This window comes from Oncorhynchus mykiss, chromosome 10, assembly GCF_013265735.2.
Source record: "Oncorhynchus mykiss isolate Arlee chromosome 10, USDA_OmykA_1.1, whole genome shotgun sequence".
NCBI lineage: Eukaryota > Metazoa > Chordata > Actinopteri > Salmoniformes > Salmonidae > Oncorhynchus > Oncorhynchus mykiss.
Genome location: NC_048574.1, coordinates 72,781,503 through 72,803,973, shown reverse-complemented (window position 1 = coordinate 72,803,973; position 22,471 = coordinate 72,781,503). Strand labels below are relative to the sequence as shown.

At 43.0% G+C, this 22,471-nt stretch overlaps 2 protein-coding genes across 11 annotated transcripts; both read left to right on the top strand.

The window, feature by feature from the left end:
* The first annotated feature begins 651 nt into the window (after positions 1-651).
* Positions 652-11,364, top strand: LOC110534744. 5 transcript variants are annotated; one of them, XM_036933895.1, is made up of 14 exons: positions 652-985; positions 1,376-1,545; positions 1,859-1,922; positions 2,306-2,781; positions 2,871-3,007; positions 3,544-3,634; positions 3,749-3,926; positions 4,140-4,279; positions 4,461-4,597; positions 5,353-5,446; positions 5,557-5,892; positions 5,992-6,160; positions 6,291-6,415; positions 10,378-11,364. In XM_036933895.1, exons 1-14 carry the CDS (start codon positions 790-792, stop codon positions 10,783-10,785), a joined length of 2,721 nt encoding a protein of 906 aa, XP_036789790.1. In that variant the 5' UTR covers positions 652-789; the 3' UTR covers positions 10,786-11,364. The 5 variants fall into 5 exon arrangements, with proteins under 5 accessions (XP_036789790.1, XP_036789793.1, XP_036789792.1 ...); XM_036933898.1 differs by having other exon boundaries at positions 3,541-3,634; positions 3,749-3,824; XM_036933897.1 differs by having other exon boundaries at positions 3,541-3,634; positions 3,749-3,911.
* A 1,541-nt stretch (positions 11,365-12,905) lies between these two features.
* Positions 12,906-22,243, top strand: LOC110534749 (zinc finger protein 84). Of its 6 annotated transcripts, none has more exons than XM_036933893.1 (7): positions 12,906-13,236; positions 13,598-13,755; positions 15,698-15,785; positions 15,900-16,092; positions 19,606-19,775; positions 20,103-20,175; positions 20,312-22,243. In XM_036933893.1, exons 1-5 carry the CDS (start codon positions 13,005-13,007, stop codon positions 19,655-19,657), a joined length of 723 nt encoding a protein of 240 aa, XP_036789788.1. In that variant the 5' UTR covers positions 12,906-13,004; the 3' UTR covers positions 19,658-19,775; positions 20,103-20,175; positions 20,312-22,243. The 6 variants fall into 6 exon arrangements, with proteins under 6 accessions (XP_036789788.1, XP_036789784.1, XP_036789783.1 ...); XM_036933889.1 differs by having other exon boundaries at positions 12,912-13,230; positions 15,900-19,118; XM_036933888.1 differs by having other exon boundaries at positions 12,912-13,236; positions 15,900-19,118.
* Positions 22,244-22,471: the final 228 nt, after the last annotated feature.

The following is a 22,471-nucleotide window of genomic DNA, read 5'->3' as shown; positions in this document are numbered from 1 at the left end:
CATCAACTACTTAATTGATGGCTGAATTCTATTATATATATTTTTTATAACAAATCTTGTACATTCATGTTGTATATATTTTTTACCATACAAATGGAGAAAATTGCATTTGTTAATCTGACCCTTCAGTTTATTGGGTTACAGTTATGACCTGGCTGCCAGTTCCATTTCCAAGGCCTGAGTGCTGGTCTTGCAAACAAGCACAACAAACAATTGGGGAGGAAAACTATAAACATTTTGTTATTTTGAACATTTCTTGCAGTCTCTATAACTTGTTAAAGTTGACTATTGTACAAAGTATGTTGAAAAGCTGGGGAATCATGCTCCACTCACTCACACCAAACAATTGGTGGTTCAAATCTAGGCTGTTATAATCAAGTTATTTAGCTTAGAATGTTATAGCTGTAGAAAGGTACATAGCAGCTCATAAGATCAAGAGGATGAGAATGTTTGAATGTTTGTTCAGGCGTCTTGTTTTTGTTTAGTGGGAGAGAGAAAAAACGCCACTTATGCTGTTGGGAAATTTTGTATTAATATTTTGAGTATCAAATAAATTCAACAAAAGATGTAAGAAGCTGCTAGACTCAAGGGCGTATCTAAACGTGTATTTACGGTATTTCACCGGCCCGCCCAACCTCGTCAGCTGTCCGGAATTAATCCAAAGAAAACTTCCGGAAGAGGTGTGAAAAGGTGAAGCCACCATCTGATAACAAAGAAGATGTTCACTGTAGCCTTCTCACATCACAGTAGGAACAAATTAGATTGATTGTTGTAGTCTACTTGGTAACCATGTCGCACGAACTCGCTTTTCGTTGTCGCGTCACCTCCATTATGGAAGCTTTGACAGCAACAGTCGTGCAAGAAATCTGTCAATTTATGGGAGAAAGCTATGCTGCTCTTCGAGTGGAAATGTTGCAAGAACAAAATAAAAAAGAGACAAGGATGGAGAAGCCAGCGAACTGCCCCAATAACTTTTCAAAACCTGGTGAGATGTTAACAGTTAGCTATTTAGTGTACAACACATAGCGTCTGGTGTACATCCATGGTTTAATTAAGCAATAATGTACGAGGGGGTGTGGTATATGGCCAATATACCACGGCTAAGGGCTGTTCTTCTGCACAACGCATCGCAGTGCCACAAACACCTGAGGTGCCTTATTGCTATTATAAACTGGTTTCCAACGTAATTAGAGCACTAAATATAAATGTTCAGTGTACGGTCTGAAATACCATGGCTGTCAGCAAATCAACATTCAGGGCTTGAACCACCCAGTTTATAACACGCAATAACCCCAGAGTGCTAAACCACCACTATAGCGGTGTCTGTAATTAAAAAAAATCATTAATGCGTCTATTTTCATTACTTGTATGTTAGTTTGCCCACCAAGTTTGGGAAACTTTCCAATCGTGGGGCAGATCCTGAATAAACAAGAGGCCAACTATCATTGGCTAGAAGACGGTGCTGTTTTTGAAGGCCTAGCATCACCGGTGCCAGATACGGAGAGACAAGAGCCATCACAGCCCCCTGGTCAGATTACAGACACGGTAAATTCAGTTTGGTTTGTCCCACCTACTTTGTAAGTGAGGACCACCACACGAGATGTTTGTGTTGTTGTTGCATCCCCAACATAACTGGTTGTAGTGAGGACCACCACACGAGATGTTTGTGTTGTTGTTGCATCCCCAACATAACTGGCTGTAGTGAGGACCACCACACGAGATGTTTGTGTTGTTGTTGCACCCCCAACATAACTGGCTGTAGTGAGGACCACCACACGAGATGTTTGTGTTGCATCCCCAACATAACTGGTTGTAGTTTAGAACGCGATTCATCAATAATGACGTTGTCTTTTGGAAGGTACCATGGCCAGTATGGCTCATCAAACAGGAGGAAATGGCTGATGATGATTTGGAATCGGAAGGTTAGTTGAAGCAACTATTTTCAATCAGGATGTAAAGTATTTTATTTTCCTTGTATTACATTGTGTATTTGTCATAATTATATACATTTATTTTTGTAATGTCCATTTAAAAAAAATCTATTCCAAAAACAAGTGTGTGTGTGTGCGAACAACAACTTAGACACACAAACAGACTACATCTCATCTGCCCAGACCAGCATGCTCACACCCCATCCCTAGTGCCTACATTATTGTTTGCCGCTTGGCCTTAAATTGAACCGATTAATTTTTCTTGGTCGCCCTTACTAATTCAATAATAAATCATTACATTTGTCCATTGTGTCAATGTCAGCGGATTGATTGACTTCCAAGTTTATGTATACGTTTTTTTTTTTCATTTCCAGGTTACGGCGAGTGGATTCCAGAGACTCCCAAGGCAAGCCAGAATATCACAGGAGAAAGTGATGAGGAAGAGAGAAGTCAAGCCTCTGGGGCATCCAGAGAACTTGGACTCGACGACTTCAAGAGAGAACAGAGTCCGTTGCTGGTGTCAGCTGAGGATGCTGTGACACCCATAAAGACAAAGTATAAAGCACGCATGTTAGAACACACTGGGAAGCCACGTTTCCGCTGCGATGTCTGCGGTGAGAAATTCCAGTGTCAGAGCGGCTTGACCAGGCACCAGCGGCACAAACACAACACCGTGAAAACCTACAGTTGCACTGTGTGTGGGAAAGGGTTCACCTACATCAAATCTCTCAACACGCATGAGCTCACGCACTCTGATGTCTCCATCAGTTCAACTATAACTCTGGATGAAGCCAAGGCAAGGAAAAGAGGTCTGACCGATGAACCCACAGACAGAAATGCAGCAAGAGATGTGAGTTGTGTAAAATGTTGCCCATTACCACTACCTTGAAGATGCACGACTGATCACAAGGCGTCCATTGTTTTGATGTGTTTTTCTAGATGATCAGTGCCATCCTTCACTCAAAGCCAGGTGGAGAAAAGGTGTTCCAGGAGTATGGGAAAACCAAAGGTCTTACGGATAGCACACGGAGACTGATGGTGAACATTATTGTGGCCGACATGATGGAAAATCATGGGTACGTATCATGACAAATGGTATAATATTTAACAGTGTATGATTTGTCAAACTTAAAGGTATTAGACACCTCAAAATGAAAGTCTGCTAGATGTTTTCAGACCTTAAAAGCAGACTACTGTCAATATACTGTATGTCCACATCATTGCTTGATAGATTTTTGTTGCCAATTCTTTCCGTTCATTTTGAGGTATAGTTACTGTATCTACAAACCAATGGTTCAGAATGGAAACATGGCTCGACAGTAGTGTACTTTTGAGGTATGAAAACATCTTAAAAGCTTTCACTTTAGGGTGCCCTTTGACACAAGCTCCATTGTTGTGGCATTGTGATTTTAGGTCTGAAACACCAGTCATGCATGCATTCCCTGTATGTAGAGTACAAGCCTGTCTGTTGATACCGAGGGGGTTTCCCTAGAGACATCCCTCCGCTTTAGATCACAACATGTGGTGGGGCTTCAGTTTTGCTGAGAAATGAATCGCTGATTATCGCTTTTACTAGAATTGTTACTATTATATTTTATCTTCCTCAAAGTAGGATCCCCCCATCAAGTGTCCGCACCAACTACGCCCTGGGGATTGTGACTTTATTCCCCTACTTGAATGATCCAGATTCAGAGCATGGTTATGTAAGTATGAATGGAGGACTGAATTCTCTCTCAGCGGATACCAGGCCTACAGTTCCAGGATGTTAAATTAAATGGTGTTGATCATTTTGAACTGTTTCCTTTTTTGATTGACAGGAACAATATTACGACGCAGCTACTGGGTCTGGTTATCTGACCTGGAGAATAAAGACAGTGGGGCGCAACAAATCATGTAAGACCAAGAGGAGAACCAAGTCCACCTATCAAAATGGTCCAAAGGCTCAACACAGTTCCCCTTCAGCTGTTGAGGAACTGTTAGGTGATGAATGCAAAGGCACAGCTAAGTTACTCCTGCACAATATTATCCCAATTCTTTGCTAATTTCACTCATCTGTTATCAGTTGATCGAGACATTTGGTAAATCATTGTTGGGTTGTTTTTGTAATGTCCATCAGATTGTAGTTAGAGCTCTTTAGCAAATAGTAGTAATGGTAGGGAGTTTTTTTGCAGAATTTTCCCTGAAAGTTACATCTTTGTAATCTTTCAGATGAACAAGTGTCCATGTCTGAGGTCTTGATCTGCTCAGTTGGGTCTGATTCCTCTGGATCAGCTTTAACTCTGGAAAAATCCAAGGCACGAAAAAGACGTCTGACTGATGAACCTACAGACCGAAATGCGGCAAGAGATGTGAGTTGTGTAAAATGCTGCTGGTAGCTCCACTACTAGCGCGTTAGTGATATTACTTTAAAACACATGTGGCTGTTTCTGTTCCGCCTATTTTCATACCCTTGTCTTCTTGTCCATTACCAGTACCTTGAAGATGCTCGACTGATCACAAGGCGTCCATTGTTTTGATGTGTTTTTCTAGATGATCAGTGCCATCCTTCACTCAAAGCCAGGTGGAGAAAAGGTGTTCCAGGAGTATGGGAAAACCAAAGGTCTTACGGATAGCACACGGAGACTGATGGTGAACATTATTGTGGCCGACATGATGGAAAATCATGGGTACGTGAATAATTCAATGTGTTAGAAATGTGTGATGACGGGGCCTACCGGGTGGCGCAGTGGTCGCAGTGCTAGCTATTCCACCAGAGACTCTGGGTTCGAGCCCAGGCTCTGTAGCAGCCGGCCGCCACCGGGAGGCCCATTGGCCTAGCGTCGTCTGGGTTAGGGGGGAGGGTTTGGCCGGCAGGGATATCCTTGTCTCATCACACACTAGCGACTCCTGTGGCGGGCCGGGCGCAGTGCACGCTGACCAGGTCGCCATGTGTACGGTGTTTCCTCCGACACATTGGTGCAGCTGGCTTCCGTGTTGGATGCGCACTGTGTTAAGAAGCAGTGCGGCTTGGTTGGGTTGTGTTTCGTAGGACGCATGGCTCTCGACCTTCGCCTCGATGCAGCGATGAGACAAGACATTAACCACTAACAATTGGATAACACGGAATTGGGGAGAAAAAGGGGGTAAAAGAAAAAATGTAATGTGTGATGACCAAAGCTGTTTACTTCGAGTACCTGTGTGTTCATACTGGTGGGTTTCCACAGCTTTAGATCAAACCATGTAGCGGGGCTGACAAAACGTCAATTTTTTTAAATGTTTTATTCAACCTATTTAACTAGGCACATCACTTCAAATAACTGTTCATTTCCTGATGGAACTTCCTATGTACTGATGGGTGGATGCATACAATACACATTAAAACATAAAACAGTATTTTATTTAAAACACTTTATTTACATATTTTTTGTAATCTTCCTTGAAGGAGGATCCCCCCATCAAGTGTCCGCACCAACTACGCCCTGGGGATTGTGACTTTATTCCCCTACTTGAATGATCCAGATTCAGAGCATGGCTATGTAAGTATAAATGTAGGACTGAATTCTCTCTCCGGATACCAGGCCAAAAGTTCCAGGACATTAAAACGGCGTTCATCTTTTTTTTAAACTGTTTTCTTATTGATTGACAGGAAAAATATTACGATGCAGCTAGTGGATCTGGTTACCTGGCCTGGAGAATAAAGACAGTGGGGCGCAACACGTCATGTAAGACCAAGAAGAGAACCAAGCCCACCTATCAAAATGGTCCCAAGGCTCAGCGAAGTTGCCCTTCAGCTGTTGAGCAACTTTCGGGGGATGAATGCAGAGAGGCGATATCTGTGCTTCAGCATACAACAACTAATGAGTCACTGGTTCGAGAGAAGATGATGGCGACGTTCCAATACAGACAGCAGGTGGTTCATGATCCGGGGAAGTCCTCAACTGTCCTAGATGTCTTCCCCAGATTCCTTGACACTACAGGCTTGGTAAGACTGTATGAATAGAATTCATAATGTTTTGGTGATTTTAAAAGAAAGTGGAAAGATAATTAATTTGGAATGTTTTTGTTGTTGAATGTAATTCAGATCAACCAAGATTTCACCAGACTTTTCGGAGAGGTGGTTTCTGGGACATTTATGGCGAAGTGGCCAACATTTTTCAAACCCAGGGTCATCGCAGATTGCAAAACCCTTCCCTTCAGCGAACCTGTGGAAGACCTCCTCTCATCTGCTCAGCAGGAATCCAATGATTATGGTACTAGTGCAGAACTCAAATATGTTCTTTGGTATTTCCAATGACTTTTCTAACTTGACCATACATTGTCAGAGTGAAACTGGCATGTGAGCTTTTACTGAGCATTTCTTGTTTTCCACTGAAAAATTAGGATGGGAGAGTGACTTGGCAGCCATTTTGTTGCTTCTGCATCTCCTACCCCCGACCTCAAAGGGCCCAAAGACCGCAAAGATCCGTACCTCTCAAGCTGCTGACCATCTGGTTAGATTTATGAAGGTTTGTGCACCTTTCTTTAGGACAGTAGTTGTTAACAATACAGAGCTCCTGTTAACCCCTCCCCTGGGGTTAACAGGAGCTTTATGACAGTTTCACATAATGTTCTCCAGAGGTGTAGCCAAAGTCAATTATATCCCATGTAAATAGGATAACCATCCATTTCATGAAACTCTGAGCTCATATTTGAGTGAAAATATAGTTAAACTAAACCCTCATCGTTTCATGCATGTTAACATTAGAAGCCTCCTCCGTAAGTTTGTTCTATTCACTGCTTTAGCACACTCTGCCAACCCGGATGTTCTAGCTGTGTCTGAATCCTGGCTTAGGAAGACCACCAAAAATTCAGACATTTTAATTCCAAACTACAACATTTTCAGACAAGATAGAACTGCCAAAGGGGGCGGTGTTGCAATCTACTGCAAAGATAGCCTGCAGAGTTCTGTCCTACTATCCAAGTCTGTACCCAAACAATTTGAACTTCTACTTTTAAAAATCCACCTCTCTAAAAACAAGTCTCTCACCGTTGCCGCCTGCTATAGACCACCCTCTGCCCCCAGCTGTGCTCTGGACACCATATGTGAACTGATTGCCCCCCATCTATCTTCAGAGCTCGTGCTGCTAGGCGACCTAAACTGGAACATGCTTAACACCCCAGCCATCCTACAATCTAAACTTGATGCCCTCAATCTCACACAAATTATCAATGAACCTACCAGGTACCTCCCCAAAGCCTTAAACATGGGCACCCTCATAGATATCATCCTAACCAACTTCCCCTCTAAATACACCTCTGCTGTCTTCAACCAAGATCTCAGCGATCACTGCCTCATTGCCTGCATCCGTAATGGGTCAGCGGTCAAACGACCTCCTCTCATCACTGTAAAACGCTCCCTGAAACACTTCAGCGAGCAGGCCTTTCTAATCCACCTGGCCGGGGTATCCTGGAAGGATATTGACCTCATCCCGTCAGTAGAGGATGCCTGGATATTTTTTTTAAATGCCTTCCTAACCATCTTAAATAAACATGCCCCATTCAAGAAATTTAGAACCAGGAACAGATATAGCCCTTGGTTCTCCCCAGACCTGACTGCCCTTAACCAACACAAAAACATCCTATGGCGTTCTGCATTAGCATCGAACAGCCCCCGTGATATGCAGCTGTTCAGGGAAGCTAGAAACCATTATACACAGGCAGTTAGAAAAGCCAAGGCTAGCTTTTTCAAGCAGAAATTTGCTTCTTGCAACACTAACTCAAAAAAGTTCTGGGACACTGTAAAGTCCATGGAGAATAAGAACACCTCCTCCCAGCTGCCCACTGCACTGAAGATAGGAAACACTGTCACCACTGATAAATCCACCATAATTGAAAATTTCAATAAGCATTTTTCTACTGCTGGACATGCTTTCCACCTGGCTACTCCTACCCCTGTCAACAGCACTGCACCCCCAACAGCAACTCGCCCAAGCCTTCCCCATTTCTCCTTCTCCCAAATCCATTCAGCTGATGTTCTGAAAGAGCTGCAAAATCTGGACCCCTACAAATCAGCCGGGCTAGACAATCTGGACCCTTTCTTTCTAAAATTATCTGCCGAAATTGTTGCCACCCCTATTACTAGCCTGTTCAACCTCTCTTTCGTGTCGTCTGAGATTCCCAAAGATTGGAAAGCAGCTGCGGTCATCCCCCTCTTCAAAGGGGGGGACACTCTTGACCCAAACTGCTAAAGACCTATATCTATCCTACCATGCCTTTCTAAGGTCTTCGAAAGCCAAGTCAACAAACAGATTACCGACCATTTTGAATCTCACCATACCTTCTCTGCTATGCAATCTGGTTTCAGAGCTGGTCATGGGTGCACCTCAGCCACGCTCAAGGTCCTAAATGATATCTTAACCGCCATCGATAAGAAACATTACTGTGCAGCCGTATTCATTGATCTGGCCAAGGCTTTCGACTCTGTCAATCACCACATCCTCATCGGCAGACTCAACAGCCTTGGTTTCTCAAATGATTGCCTCGCCTGGTTCACCAACTACTTCTCTGATAGAGTTCAGTGTGTCAAATCGGAGGGTCTGTTGTCCGGACCTCTGGCAGTCTCTATGGGGGTGCCACAGGGTTTAATTCTTGGACCGACTCTCTTCTCTGTATACATCAATGAGGTCGCTCTTGCTGCTGGTGAGTCTATGATCCACCTCTACGCAGACGACACCATTCTGTATACTTCCGGCCCTTCTTTGGACACTGTGTTAACAACCCTCCAGGCAAGCTTCAATGCCATACAACTCTCCTTCCGTGGCCTCCAATTGCTCTTAAATACAAGTAAAACTAAATGCATGCTCTTCAACCGATCGCTACCTGCACCTACCCGCCTGTCCAACATCACTACTCTGGACGGCTCTGACTTAGAATACGTGGACAACTACAAATACTTAGGTGTCTGGTTAGACTGTAAACTCTCCTTCCAGACCCATATCAAACATCTCCAATCCAAAGTTAAATCTAGAATTGGCTTCCTATTTCGCAACAAAGCATCCTTCACTCATGCTGCCAAACATACCCTTGTAAAACTGACCATCCTACCAATCCTCGACTTTGGCGATGTAATTTACAAAATAGCCTCCAATACCCTACTCAACAAATTTGATGCAGTCTATCACAGTGCAATCCGTTTTGTCACCAAAGCCCCATATACTACCCACCATTGCGACCTGTACGCTCTCGTTGGCTGGCCCTCGCTTCATACTCGTCGCCAAACCCACTGGCTCCATGTCATCTACAAGACCCTGCTAGGTAAAGTCCCCCCTTATCTCAGCTCGCTGGTCACCATAGCATCTCTCACCTGTAGCACATGCTCCAGCAGGTATATCTCTCTAGTCACCCCCAAAACCAATTCTTTCTTTGGCCGCCTCTTTCCAGTTCTCTGCTGCCAATGACTGGAACGAACTACAAAAATCTCTGAAACTGGAAACACTTATCTCCCTCACTAGCTTTAAGCACCAACTGTCAGAGCAGCTCACAGATTACTGCACCTGTACATAGCCCACCTATAATTTAGCCCTATCAACTACCTCTTTCCCAACTGTATTTAATTTATTTATTTATTTTGCTCCTTTGCACCCCATTATTTTTATTTCTACTTTGCACATTCTTCCATTGCAAAACTACCATTCCAGTGTTTTACTTGCTATATTGTATTTACCTTGCCACCAAGGCCTTTTTTGCCTTTCCCTCCCTTCTCACCTCATTTGCTCACATTGTATATAGACTTGTTTATACTTTATTATTGACTGTATGTTTGTTTTACTCCATGTGTAACTCTGTGTTGTTGTATCTGTCGAACTGCTTTGCTTTATCTTGGCCAGGTCGCAATTGTAAATGAGAACTTGTTCTCAACTTGCCTACCTGGTTAAATAAAGGTAAAATAAATAAAATAAAAAATCGCTAGGTTGCTTAGATTAAGATTATGATCATTTTATTGGTCAATTGCATATAAGGTCCAACTGAAATTTGACTTTCGCTTTTAACCCAACCCCGCTGAAAGACACATGCATATTCAGGTTTTGGAGAGGGGGGGGGGGGGGCTGCCACACTGGGTGCCTGGGAAGCTGCTGTTGTGGGAAGTGAAGTGCCCGTGGTCACAACGGCAGGCAATGGCATCTAGAATGGAACTGGCAACCCTCTGCCTGCTTACTCACCTCTAACCGCTGGGCCAGCGTTTCCCAACTCAAGTACCCTCAACAGCACACGTTGCATCCCCCGACAAACTCACTTGATTCATCTTAACGGCTTGATGATTAGATGACATGTTTCAGGTGTGCTTGTCCAGTGCTACAATAAAATGTGTACTGTTGAAGGTACTGGAGTTGGGAAACACTGTGCCAGGCTACCTACCTAGTGGGCATGTGGTCTGCCCTCGGGATTGTGGAACATGTTATTTACTGTTGTCTTGTACTCTTTTCCTCAGGTAGGGACAAGTATGGTGACCTTCCTTGAGACAGTTGGATATGAGCAGCAGCCCTTCCTCCTCTGTGTCGGTGAAAGGAAGAACAGCCTTCAGAAGTTTTACATCGTCGTTGACCAGAAGGCCATCCCGTGCAAGGCCCAAACATCAGTGGCAGCTTTTGACGAGCTCTTTAAGGCACACTATGTCTTCAGTGTGTCCTACCATGAAGCGTTGTGTAACTTCTACACATTCATCCAGACCACCGTGTACGGTATCGACGTGGGGAAGGCAAAGGAGTCCTCAAGAGTCAAGGAGATTAGAGTAAGGCTGCTTAACAAAGACCAGGGGAGTGGTGCTGCCGGAGCACAAGGGAGGAGTGGTGCCGCCGGAGCGCAAGGGAGCAGCGCTCCCGCCCTTTTTGCAATTTGAGAATATAAGTTAGTAGTATCACCATCTGCTCTATTTCGCTCCTGAAACAGTAACTCAAGAAGATCTAAGTGCGTATCCCCATGAAGCTGATTGAGATCAAATGATTGTCATGCAGATGCAGTTTGGACATTTCACCGGTAAAACTCAAATAATTATCGTTCACCAATGACACTGATGGCCTATTTGTAAATTAGATACCCTCAAATACCAAGTTCGGTATATTACATTTTAGTGAGAGAGTGTGAGCATAGGGCAGATGTTGCAGTTGGAGAATGCATTTTGTACATATTGTATTACAATATTCATTAGGTTACATCTGTCAGTACAAACTTTGATTGTAAAATTATGTAATTCACTTTTTGGGGGTTGGCTCCCGCACCTAACAAAAACAAACGGCACTATACCACTTACATAGATATGTGAATTGAGATGTGTTTACTTGTTTTATTTGTAAAATACACTACAGCAGTTGTGTATTGCTTTTTTGACAAGTTTCATCATGGTTTGTCAATAAAACGTAATTCAATCTGGACAGCAATTGTTGTAGATGATAATAATAAATCAGTCAATTGAAATACATTCATTAGGCCCTAATCTATGGATGTCACATAACTGGAAATACAGATATGCATACATTTAGTACATTTCACTATATGTACAAAACAAAAACAAAAGGTAGGGGTGTGGATCAGAAGACCAGTCAGTATCTGGTGTGACCACCATTTTCCTAATGTAGTGAGATATCTCCTTCGCATAGTGTTGATCCAGCTGTTGAAGTTTGTCCCACTCCCCTTCAATGGCTGTGTGAAGTTGCTGAAAATTGGAGCATGCTGTCTTACACTTCGATCCAGAGCATCCCAAACATGCTCAATGGGTGACATGTCTGGAGTATGGAATTATGTTTAGATCCTTGCAACATGGGGCTGTGCATTATGCTGAAACATGAGATGATGGCGGCAGATTAATGGCATGACAATGGGCCTCAGGATCTCGTCACGGTATCTCAGCATTCAAATTGCTATCGACAAAATGCAATTGTGTGTGTGTGTGTGTGTTGTCTGTAGTTTATGCCTGCCCATAACATAACCCTCACCGCCACTCTTATCGACGAACCACTCGCCCACATGACGCAATACACGCTATCTGCCTGGTTCAGTTGAAACCGGGATTAATGGCCATCGAAGTTGAGCATTTACCCACTGAAGTCGGTTTCCTCGCAGAATTGCAGACAGGTCAAGACCCTGGTGAGGATGATGAGCTTCCCTGAGACGGTCTCTGACAGTTTGTGCAGAAACTGTTCAGTTGTGCAAACCCACAGTTTCATCAGCTGTCCGGGTGACTGGTCACAGACAATCCCGCTGGTGAAGAAACTAGATGTGGAGGTCCTGGGCTGGTGTGCTTACACATGGTCTGCGGTTGTGAGGCTTGTTGGATGTACTGCCAAATTCTCTAAAATAACGTGGAAGGCAGCTTATGGTAGAGAAATGAACATTAAATTATCTGACAACAGCTCTGGTGGACATTCCTACAGCCAGCCTGCCAATTGCACACTCCCTCAACTTGAGACATCTGCGGCATTGTGTTGGAACAATACATTTTAGAGTGGCCCTTTATTGTCCCCAGCACAAGATGCACCTGTGTAATAACCACGCTGTTTAATCTACTTTTTTTTATATACCATACCTGTCAAGTGGATGGATTATCTTGACAAGGGGAAATGCTCACAAACAGGAATGTAAAACAAATGTGTGCACAGTTTTAGAGGAATAAGCTCTTTGGAAAAGCTGGACAATTTCTGGGATATTTTTCAGCTCATGAAACACTACATGCTACGTTTATATTTTTCATTATAAATTATGGAATTGAGATTCTTCTGATGTAAATCCGTTTTTTTCTTATTTTGTATACAACACAAATATTGCGGGAAAATGGAGGCCGATGAAGGTCGTCACTAGTTACCACAGCTGCAAAGTCTTACATCCCGCCTATTTCTACAATTTATTCTAAAATTGTATTTTAATCCTAATATTAACTACACTGCTAACCTTAAATAAAGACCAAAAAGCAAATTTCGTTTTTAAAATTCTTTACGCTATAACCAATTATGACTTTGTGGCGGTGGTAACCTCGTCAGCTGTCCGGAACGAAACTGCTAAAACCAACTCAATTGTTCCGCAAGTAGTTAATTTCCTAGTTCACTCCTGTAAACTCCTGTAGCCATGTCTTTCGAACTCGCCTTTCGTAGTCGTGTTGCCTCCATTATGGAAACTTTGACAGCAACAGCCTTGCAAGACATCTGTCAACTTATGGGAGAAACCTATGCTGCTCTTCGAGTGGAAATGGTGCATGAACAAAATCAAAGTTCGAGGACAAAATTGCAGGAGATGGAGAATGGGACAGGGGTGGAGAATCCAGCGAACTGCATGGAGCGCATTCATAAACTCAGTGAGAGTAAATATCTTACGATAGTTATACCTATATGCTAATTGTCTATAGGAAGTGGGGATAGATATACAATAGCTAGCTATGTCTCCTAGCTAGCTAGCAGTCGCCTATTTATGAAAGTCCGAGAGCGCTATTATTCATGACGTCGCCTGATCCTTCAGCGCTACAGTAGGCCTATTGCTGTGCTCCTAATGTCATTTATTTAGCTTTAGTGAAGGTGCTTTACAAATACAATATATTTATCCGATACATATCTACCATCATAGGTGATGATTGCATATTTCCACTACATGTTTTTTAAGTTTCAGTCTCGTATAACCAACATTTTCAGAATCTCAAGCTTTATTTGTGTTCGTTTCCCCGCCAGGTTTGAGAAACTTCCCAGTTGTCGAGCAAATCCTCAATGAACAAGAGGCCAATGGTCTTTGGCTAGAAGGTGATCCTACTGTGGAAGACGAAGGTCCACCCTCACTGGTACCAGAAGGAGAAGAGCCAGCACAGCCTCTTAGTCAGACAACAGACATGGTGAGTTGAGTTTGCTGATTTTGTAAAGGTAGAGGCAGGTAACTGCCAAAATAAAAGACATGTGAAAATATTGTGTTAATAGGGTGTTGGGCCACCAGAACACCTCCAATGCGCCTTGGAATATATTCTACAAGTGTCTGGAACTCTACTGGAAGGGTGCAACATTTATCCATGAGAAATTACATAATTTGATGTATTTGTTGATAGTGGTGGAAAATGCTGTCTCGGGTGCCGCTCCAGAATCACACAGAGACACATACTTTAACCCCCTCCTTTAGACCCCTCTTTCAAGGTCCCTGAGAGTTATTCTAGCCATAGTAGCTTAACTCATGGGCAACTGGGCATATTTATACATTCCCTAAACATGATGGGATGTCAACAGGGCCTAAAATGAACTTTTTGGTCCACCAGCCACTGTAAGGTAGATTTAAATATCTACCAGCCACTCAGATTTTTTTTTACCAGCCAAAATATTCTCTTTAAAATTACACCAACAAAAACCAAGAAAATGGATGAGCATGCTTTGTAATGTTTGAAACAAATGTATTACTAGTAAGAAGTAAAGTGGTGTATTGTTTTCATTTAATTTCATACGACCTGAATCTTTTAACCAAAATATTATAGATGAGACAAATGTTTTCACCTTGCCCTTTAAGGGTGGGAGGTTACCGTGATAATGCTACTTGAGTCATGTTTGTGCCTGTGAGTGAGTCTGACTAGTAGCAGCTGTCTTTTCCCTAGGAAGTTGAAATGCAAACATTGAAAAAAAAATAACCTACCTTGTGGAAAAAAATGTAAATATCCAAGAAACAATGTCTCACTTAAGCAGACTTTAGTTTAAAGTAAATTAGACCAACTTGTATGCCTTACTTTCATTGTGCGCACAGCCCCCAGCCAGGCAGTGTTGCAGCGCAAGGTGAGATATGTTATATACTGTAGGATTCGTAGTTACTTGACTTTGAGTCATTTATACTTGCTTGTATGAACTATTTTCCTTTTAGTAATTTATAACTGTGCAAATCCTTTGACATTTTGACACCTCGGATGACATTTTCTGTAGGCTGCAGCAATGACCCATTGGAACCCAAACTTACAAGACGTTTTAAATGTAAGGTCTGGTAGATGATTCAGTCAGTGCCATTAGTGATGATATGACAAGGCACTGGCTGGTTTGTGGGTCTGGGATGAGGGCTGTGTGTGTGGCAAAGCACTGCCGTTTGGCGTGCAGCACGTTGGCAGTGCTTGCTGTGACTTGTAGTGCAGCGCATCGCGGGCTGTATGGAAGCGTGCCAAAATGACTTGACAACCCAATGTGCCACGGACCGGATTTGGCACGAGATATAGATATAGGAGAGCATGCAGATTAAATAAGTATTTTTAAGCCTTGAGACATGGATTGTGTATGTGTGTCATTCAGAGGGTGAATGGGCAAGACAACAGAGACCTGGACTGTGTATGTGTGTCATTCAGAGGGTGAATGGGCAAGACAAAAGATTTAAGTGCTTTTGAACGGGGTATGGTAGTAGCTGCTGGGCGCACCGGTATGTGTCAAGAACTGTAACACTGCTGGGTTTTTCAGTTTCCCATGTGTGTCAAGAATGGTCCACCACCCAAAGGACATCCAGCCAACTTGACACATTGGAAGCATTGAAGTCAACATGGGCCAGCATCCCCGTGGAACGCTTTCCACACAATCTAGAGTCCATTACCCGACAAATCAGGCTGTTCTGAGGGCAAAAGGGGGTACAACTCAATATTAGGAAGGTGTTCTTAATGTCTTGTACACTCAGTGCATTCCATGATGTGTTCAACATATTCCATTATTTTGGTGTTATTCCCCCTGTAATGTTTTCTATTGATTTTTTTAAATGATTTTTTAAAAATTAAAATGACCAAGATGTTAGTGTTATTGTTTTATTTATGATTACTAGTTTAATTAAAGGCTGTCTTTTGGAAGGGGGTGGAGACATGGCCTGCACCACCGGTCATCAAACAGGAGGAAATGGATGACGACGACATGGAGTCTCAAGGTCAGTTTGATCTTTTACTCTAATCTATGTTCAATACAAAAGCACAGACTAGCTCAACTACACTAACTTGTAACAATTATAGTCACTGTGTGTTGTTGTTGACTTCCTCTTCAGCGTACGACAAGTGGATTCCAGTGACACACTGGGCCAATCAGAATATCACAGGAGAAAGTGACGAGCAAGAGAGAAGTCAATCATCTGGGGGATCCAAAGAACTTGGACTTGACGACTTCAAGACGGAACCGAGTCCGTTGCTGGTGTCAGCTGAGGATGCTGCTCCACCCATAAAGAAGAAATATGATAAAAGGTACACCTGTGAAATATGTGGAAAGACTGAGAACAAGAAAGCCAGAATGACGAGTCACATGCGAAAGCACACAGGGTTGCCCTTTAACTGCGATATCTGTGGCGAGAAATTCCAGTGTCAGAAATTATTGACCAGACACAAGCGCTTCAATCACTACACAGGGATCATCTACAGTTGCTCTGTGTGCGGAAAAACGTTCATGCAGGTCACATCTCGCGACACACATGAGCGTGGTCACACTGGAAAAAACTATTGGTGCTCAGACTGTGGCGAGACATTCAAGGAGCGCCAGGAACGCGACACACATGAGTGCATTGTTTACAAGGGAGACCGGCCCTTCAGCTGCTCCGAGTGCAACAAGGACTTTGAAAGGCAGTACCATCTCAAAAAACACCAGCTAGAAAAACACTCTCTAATGGTGGAGCAGACTGTCGAACCAGAACCTGAGTCCAAGGACATTGAGGACCAACAGAGTCAGTTTGAATCTGAGAGTTCTGAGGCACCCACACATTTCACCTGTGACATATGTGGAATGACTATTATGAATAAAGGCAACATCAACAGACACATGTTAACACACACAAAGAAGCCCTTTAGTTGCGATATCTGTGGTGAGAATTTTAAGCGCAAAGCCCAATTCACCCGACATCAGGGCAAACACGCGAAAGTTGAGGAGAAAGTAGAAAAACCCTACAGTTGCACTGTGTGCGGAATGATGTTTGTGTATTCTAAAATGCGCAACAACCATGAGCGCAAACATATTGGAGAAGACTATTGTTGTTCAGACTGTGGCAAGAAGTTCAAGGAGCGTCAGGAGCACGAGTGCATTGTTTACAAAGGAGACCAGCCCGTCAGATGCTCCGAGTGCAATGAGGACTTTGAAAGGCAGTACCATCTCAAACAACACCAGCTGGAAAAACACCCTCTATTAGTGGACCAGACAGTCGACCCAGAACCTGAGTCCAAGGACATTGAGGACCAACAGAGTCAGTTGTTTGAGTTAGCGGAGAGTTCTGAGACTGAGGCACCCACGCGTTTCACCTGTGACATATGTGGTATGATTATTATGAATAAAGGCAACATTAACAGACACAAGTTAATACACACAAAGAAGCCCTTTAGTTGTGATGTCTGTGGTGAGAATTTTAAGAGCCACACCTGTTTAGCCAAACATCAAGGAAAACACAAGAGTGTTGAGGAGAAAATAGAACCATACAGTTGCTCTATGTGTGGAATGAGGTTTGTATTTCCTAAAATGCGTGACAACCATGAATGCAAACACATTGGAGAAGACTTCTGGTGCTCAGGATGTGACAAGACGTTCAAGGAGCGAGGGGATCGCGATGAGCACAAGTGCACTGTTTACAAGCGAGACCGACCCTTCAGATGCTCAGAGTGCAATGAGGACTTTGAAAGGCAGTACCATCTCAAAAGACACCGGCTGGAAAAACACCCTCTAATGTTGGACCAGACACGTCCCGGTCATGATACTGCGACGGTAGTACAGGGAGCACAGCCTTCAAATGACAATGACCCTAAGGCCGATATGAGTACGTTAGGTGGAAAAGTTCCAGTAACAAACTCAGGTTAAGTTGACACAAGTGAAATGGCTTCAACTGAATTAAGTTGTTTTGTTCAGTACAAAAAGGATAGACATGGATTTGAACGAAGGGGTGACGGATAGCGTTGGAAATAGTGTGTAGAACAGTGATGGGACTGGGATTCAACCCCACACAGGCAGGATATCGCATCTCTGACCTTTACTGCACAACTAACTTCAGGCACCTGGATAATGTTTTACAGCCATCTTTAATGCTCATGTTGGGCCTAGATTCGATCTGGACTGTTACAGCGTGCTTCACGTTTCAAATTACATTTCCGATTGATCCAAAATATGCAGCATTTAACGTGAATAGACTGATTCCCAAACCACCCCCTCACCCCTACCAACTCACTCGGAGGGCCCTCCGTTGTCACGTGTTGTTGTCAACTCCCGAGGGTGACTTCCAAAGAGAGGCGAGGGGATCAATAAACTGTCTACTTCAGGACACACTTGTGGGTATACTGATGATTTGTCTGGACTTGTGGTTTGTTTACATAGCAGGTTAGGAGAACTAACGCAGCCGGTTAGGATAATTAACGTAGTAGGTTAAGAAAAGGGTTAGAGTTAGGCTTAACTAAAATGCTACAGTTGTCAACAAATAGATGGAGCTGTAGGTCTACTCCGTCTAGCCACAACCATCAGCTATGTCAGGGGTTCCCAAACCCAGACCCCCCCCCCCCCCCCCCCTTCCAACATTGTGGAACATCCTGTGCCCCACTTCTATTTTCTAAGTATATTTCTCTGTTCACACTTCCCTTGATGGCGGGGAGAATTTTGCAGGTTTAAAGCTCATTTTTCGTATTCTATACATTTAGCCAAATGAGTGTGTTAATGCGATATGAGTGACTCAAACATTACAACAATCTATGGCCTGAAAACGTCTTGACAGAAAGGGTTGTATTAGAGTTGTTAATAAAAATGGAATTGAGAAATATTTGTGACTGTGGTTTCAGTAACAGCATTTATTTTTTAAAGGTTTGTCAACTCGATATGTTCTTGTTTATTGAGAGGAATAAAAGTGTAAAAACCTGTATCGTTTGGTTTTATTTAGCAAATCGAGGAGGCAGATAAACGAGTGTTTATGGTATATCACCGGTGCAACCTCGTCAGTTGTCCGGAACCAAACGTCTATCAGCAATTCAAACACTCCAACAGTAACTTAACACTGCAAACTTCGCGTGGTTAGTGAGTTTTGTAGCCATGTCTTTCGAACTCGCTTTTGGTTCTCGTGTTGCCTCCATTATGGAAGCTTTGACAGAAAAAGCCGTGCAAGACATCTGCCAACTTATGGGAGAAACGTATGCTGCTCTTCGAGTGGAAATGTTGCAAGAACAAAATCAAAGTTCGATAAAGTTACAGGCGATTGCAAATAACATCGAGAAGGAGAAGCCAGCGAACTGCATGGAGATAATTCAAAAACCAGGTGAGTCAAAGCTAGCTACGTTGGTTATGCGTATAGGCTGTGTTTGTAGGAAGCTTGCCTACAATTAGCTAGCCATGTCACTTACTCACTTGAAGCCTACAGTAACTAACGTTACACATCTCCCGGTCGAAGAGGATATCTAATAGTCGCATGTCTGGGGGACGCTCAAACTCCAAGTCTGGACAGTAACGTTAACTAGCCTCAACGATTCCGGGAGACTCCTCTCTCGTCTCTAACATGTATCGTTATGCTCACTTTTTGTTAACAGTCCCATCACAAGTCAGATTGTTGAATAAACTGTATTTTACAAGTTGCCTGCGGATTTTTGTCCTTATGTTGGAGGTAATCTGAGACACATTGGTTGCAAGAAAAACGTAGTTACGCCATCCTGCCATGAGTAATGATTGCATGTGTCCACTATGTTGAGCCTCGATATCTCAGTTTTGTGTTGAACAATTTTTTTTGAAAATCTGTATTTGTATGTTAGCTTCCCCAACAGGTTTGAGAGACTTCCCAGTCGTGGAGCAAATCCTCAATGAACAAGAGGCCAATGGTCTTTGGCTAGAAGGTCACCTTACTGTTGAAGACCAAGGTCCACTGTCACTGGTACCAGAGGAAGAACAGCCATCACAGGCTTTTGGTCAGATGACAGACATGGTGAGTTTAGCTTGTGGTTTGGCTGTCGATTTTAGAAATGTCTCAGAACTGCACTGGCTACTCCCAGCCAGATGTCATTGAAAACCATGCAAAGTCCTGTGTAGCAGGCTTTGAATGACACCTAGGTAAGCTCTATACTGTCTAGGCTACAGATGATAATACGTTTAGGGCTCCTTAAACATAAATGCCCTTCTGAAAACATTTGTGTAAAATATATTCCATAATTTGTGTCATTCCCCCTGTTTTTGTAATTTAAAAAAATGCTAGTGTTGGTGTAATTGTTGCTGTAGGATCAGTTTAATAACAGCATTGGTTGTCTTTTGGAAGGGGGTGGAGACATGGCCTGCACCACCTGTCATAAAACAGGAGGAAATGGACGATGACGACATGGAGTCTCAAGGTCAATTGACGCTATTATTTTAATATGTTTAATACAAAAATCACAACTCTGCAGCATGAGTTATTCTTAGCTTCTGTATTTGTCACTGAGAAATATCCCTGTGAAATGTACCCTGTGAAATGTACTTCCTTTTCAGGTTATGGCAAGGATATTCCAGACACTCACAAGGCCAACCAGAATATCACAGGAGAAAATGATGAGGAAGAGAGAAGTCAAGCCTCTGGGGGATCCAGAGAACTTGGACTCGATGACTTCAAGAGAGAACAGATTCCATTGCTGGTGTCAGCTGAGGATGCTCCAGCACCCACGAAGAAGAAATGTAATAAAAGGTACAGCTGTGAAATATGTGGAAAGACCGAGAGAAAAAAACACAGAATGACAAGTCACATGATAACACACACAGGGCTGCCCTTTAGCTGTGATATCTGTGGTGAGAAATTCAAGTTTCAGAATTACTTGAACAGACACCAGCGATCCAAACACACAGTGAAAACCTACAGTTGCTCTGTGTGCGAAAAAACCTTCCGGCAGGCCACATCTCGCGACAGGCATGAGCGTGGTCACGCTGGAAAAAACTATTGGTGCTCCAACTGTGGTGAGATGTTCAGGGAGCGCGGGGATCGTGACGCGCACAAGTGCATTGATTACAAAGGAGAACGTCCCTTCAGCTGTTCCGAGTGCAGTGAAGCCTTTCAAAGGCAGTACCATCTCAAAAGACACCAGCTGGAAAAACACTCTGTGGAGCAGACTGTCGACCCAGAAAATAGAGTTGAGGAGAAAAGTGAAAAACCCTGCAGTTGCTGTGTGTGTGGAATGATGTTTGTATATCCTAAATCGCGGGACACCCATGAACGTAAACACATTGGAGAAGACTACTGGTGCTCAGGATGTGGCAAGACGTTCAAAGAACGCCAGGGTCGCGATACGCACAAGTGCACTGTTTACAAGGGAGACCGGCCCTTCAGATGCTCCGAGTGCAATGAGGACTTTGAAAGACAGTACCTTCTCAAAAGACACCAGCTCGAAAAACACCCTCTAATGGTGGACCAGCCACATCCCAGTCATGATACATTGTTTTGTATGGTTTAAAAAAAATAATGACCATGCCCAGACCTAACTGCTCACACCCCCCTCAGCCCCTGCCTCAAACTCCACCGTTTTTTCTGTCTCCATTGTTCAACATTTATTTACATTGTAATACTTCTGACAGCACACTTTCTAACTCTGCCTGTAACCTTTGGATTTTATAGCATTCCCAGAAGGTATGGATTGTCAATTTTAAATATTATTCATTACTACATTTAGCTAACATTAGATAGTTATTCTAGAGATTCTTACCCTTGCCTTGATTCGGCATTCCAGATCATCATGGTATTTGTAGTTTATGATCCACATTAGCAACTAATTAGCATTTCATTTAGAGGGGGGGGGGGGGGGGTGTGTTGTGTGAAATTGCACCAATTCAATAACTCTGTGCCTTGTGATTTCACTTTGCTCTGAAGCTGCCAGTGTTGCTGTAATGGAGGATCTAATTAATTAGCAGGTTAGAAAGACTAATGTAGCAGGTTAGGAGAATGAGGTTAAGAAAAGGGATAGTTAGGTTTAGCTTATCCATCTAGCCACAACCATCAGCTTTGCAAATAAACCATAAGTCCCGGCAAACCATCCAGAGGAGTCTGACGGGAGGATGGCTCATAATAGAATGTAATTTGCTACTATTCCACTCCAGCCATTACCACAAGCCCATCCTCCACAATTAAGGTGCCACCAACCACCTGTATAACACCGGTCTTAATTGATTTTAGGGTGTATTGTGTTACCTGAAATTGTGTGTTGTTTTGAATATTGATTTGCTTTAGCAACATTGGATTTTCCCTTTTCATGTATATAAACTTTTTTTAATTTTTTAAAATCTGGACAGCAAGGATTGTGGAAGAACAGTTGATCAAAAGGAAGGAAATTATATTTTTCTTGACTCATCAGGGGTTTCAGTAACAGTATTTTTTTTAAAGGTTTGTCAACCCAATATGTTGCTTTCTGAGAGGAATAAAGATTTTTTTCAACCTGTCGTTTAATTTTATTATTTTGCATGTATAACACAAGTATTCAAAGTTGGTGAAATTAAGGAGGCAGATAAGTGTTTACGGTATATTACCGGGGCAACCTCGTCAGCTGTCCGGAACCAAACGGCCACCAGCAATTCAAAGGTTCCACCACAGACAGAAGGGTTTCGTTTTCATTTATAACAGATTTGGCTCCACTGTCATTTCATTCTAGCACACTAGCTAACATTTAC

What these genes read in the sequence shown, in the direction of transcription:
- LOC110534744 (XM_036933894.1), top strand. Translation starts at nt 790, where the DNA reads ATGTCGCACGAACTCGCTTTTCGTTGTCGCGTCACCTCCATTATGGAA. An exon ending in GACATGATGGAAAATCATGG is followed by an intron (nt 4,598 to 5,352) that starts GTACGTGAATAA and finishes TCTTCCTTGAAG; the next exon opens with GAGGATCCCCCCATCAAGTG. An exon ending in TCCTTGACACTACAGGCTTG is followed by an intron (nt 5,893 to 5,991) that starts GTAAGACTGTAT and finishes AATGTAATTCAG; the next exon opens with ATCAACCAAGATTTCACCAG.
- LOC110534749 (XM_036933888.1), top strand. Translation starts at nt 13,005, where the DNA reads ATGTCTTTCGAACTCGCCTTTCGTAGTCGTGTTGCCTCCATTATGGAA. An exon ending in CATTCATAAACTCAGTGAGA is followed by an intron (nt 13,237 to 13,597) that starts GTAAATATCTTA and finishes TTTCCCCGCCAG; the next exon opens with GTTTGAGAAACTTCCCAGTT. An exon ending in TTAGTCAGACAACAGACATG is followed by an intron (nt 13,756 to 15,697) that starts GTGAGTTGAGTT and finishes GTTTAATTAAAG; the next exon opens with GCTGTCTTTTGGAAGGGGGT.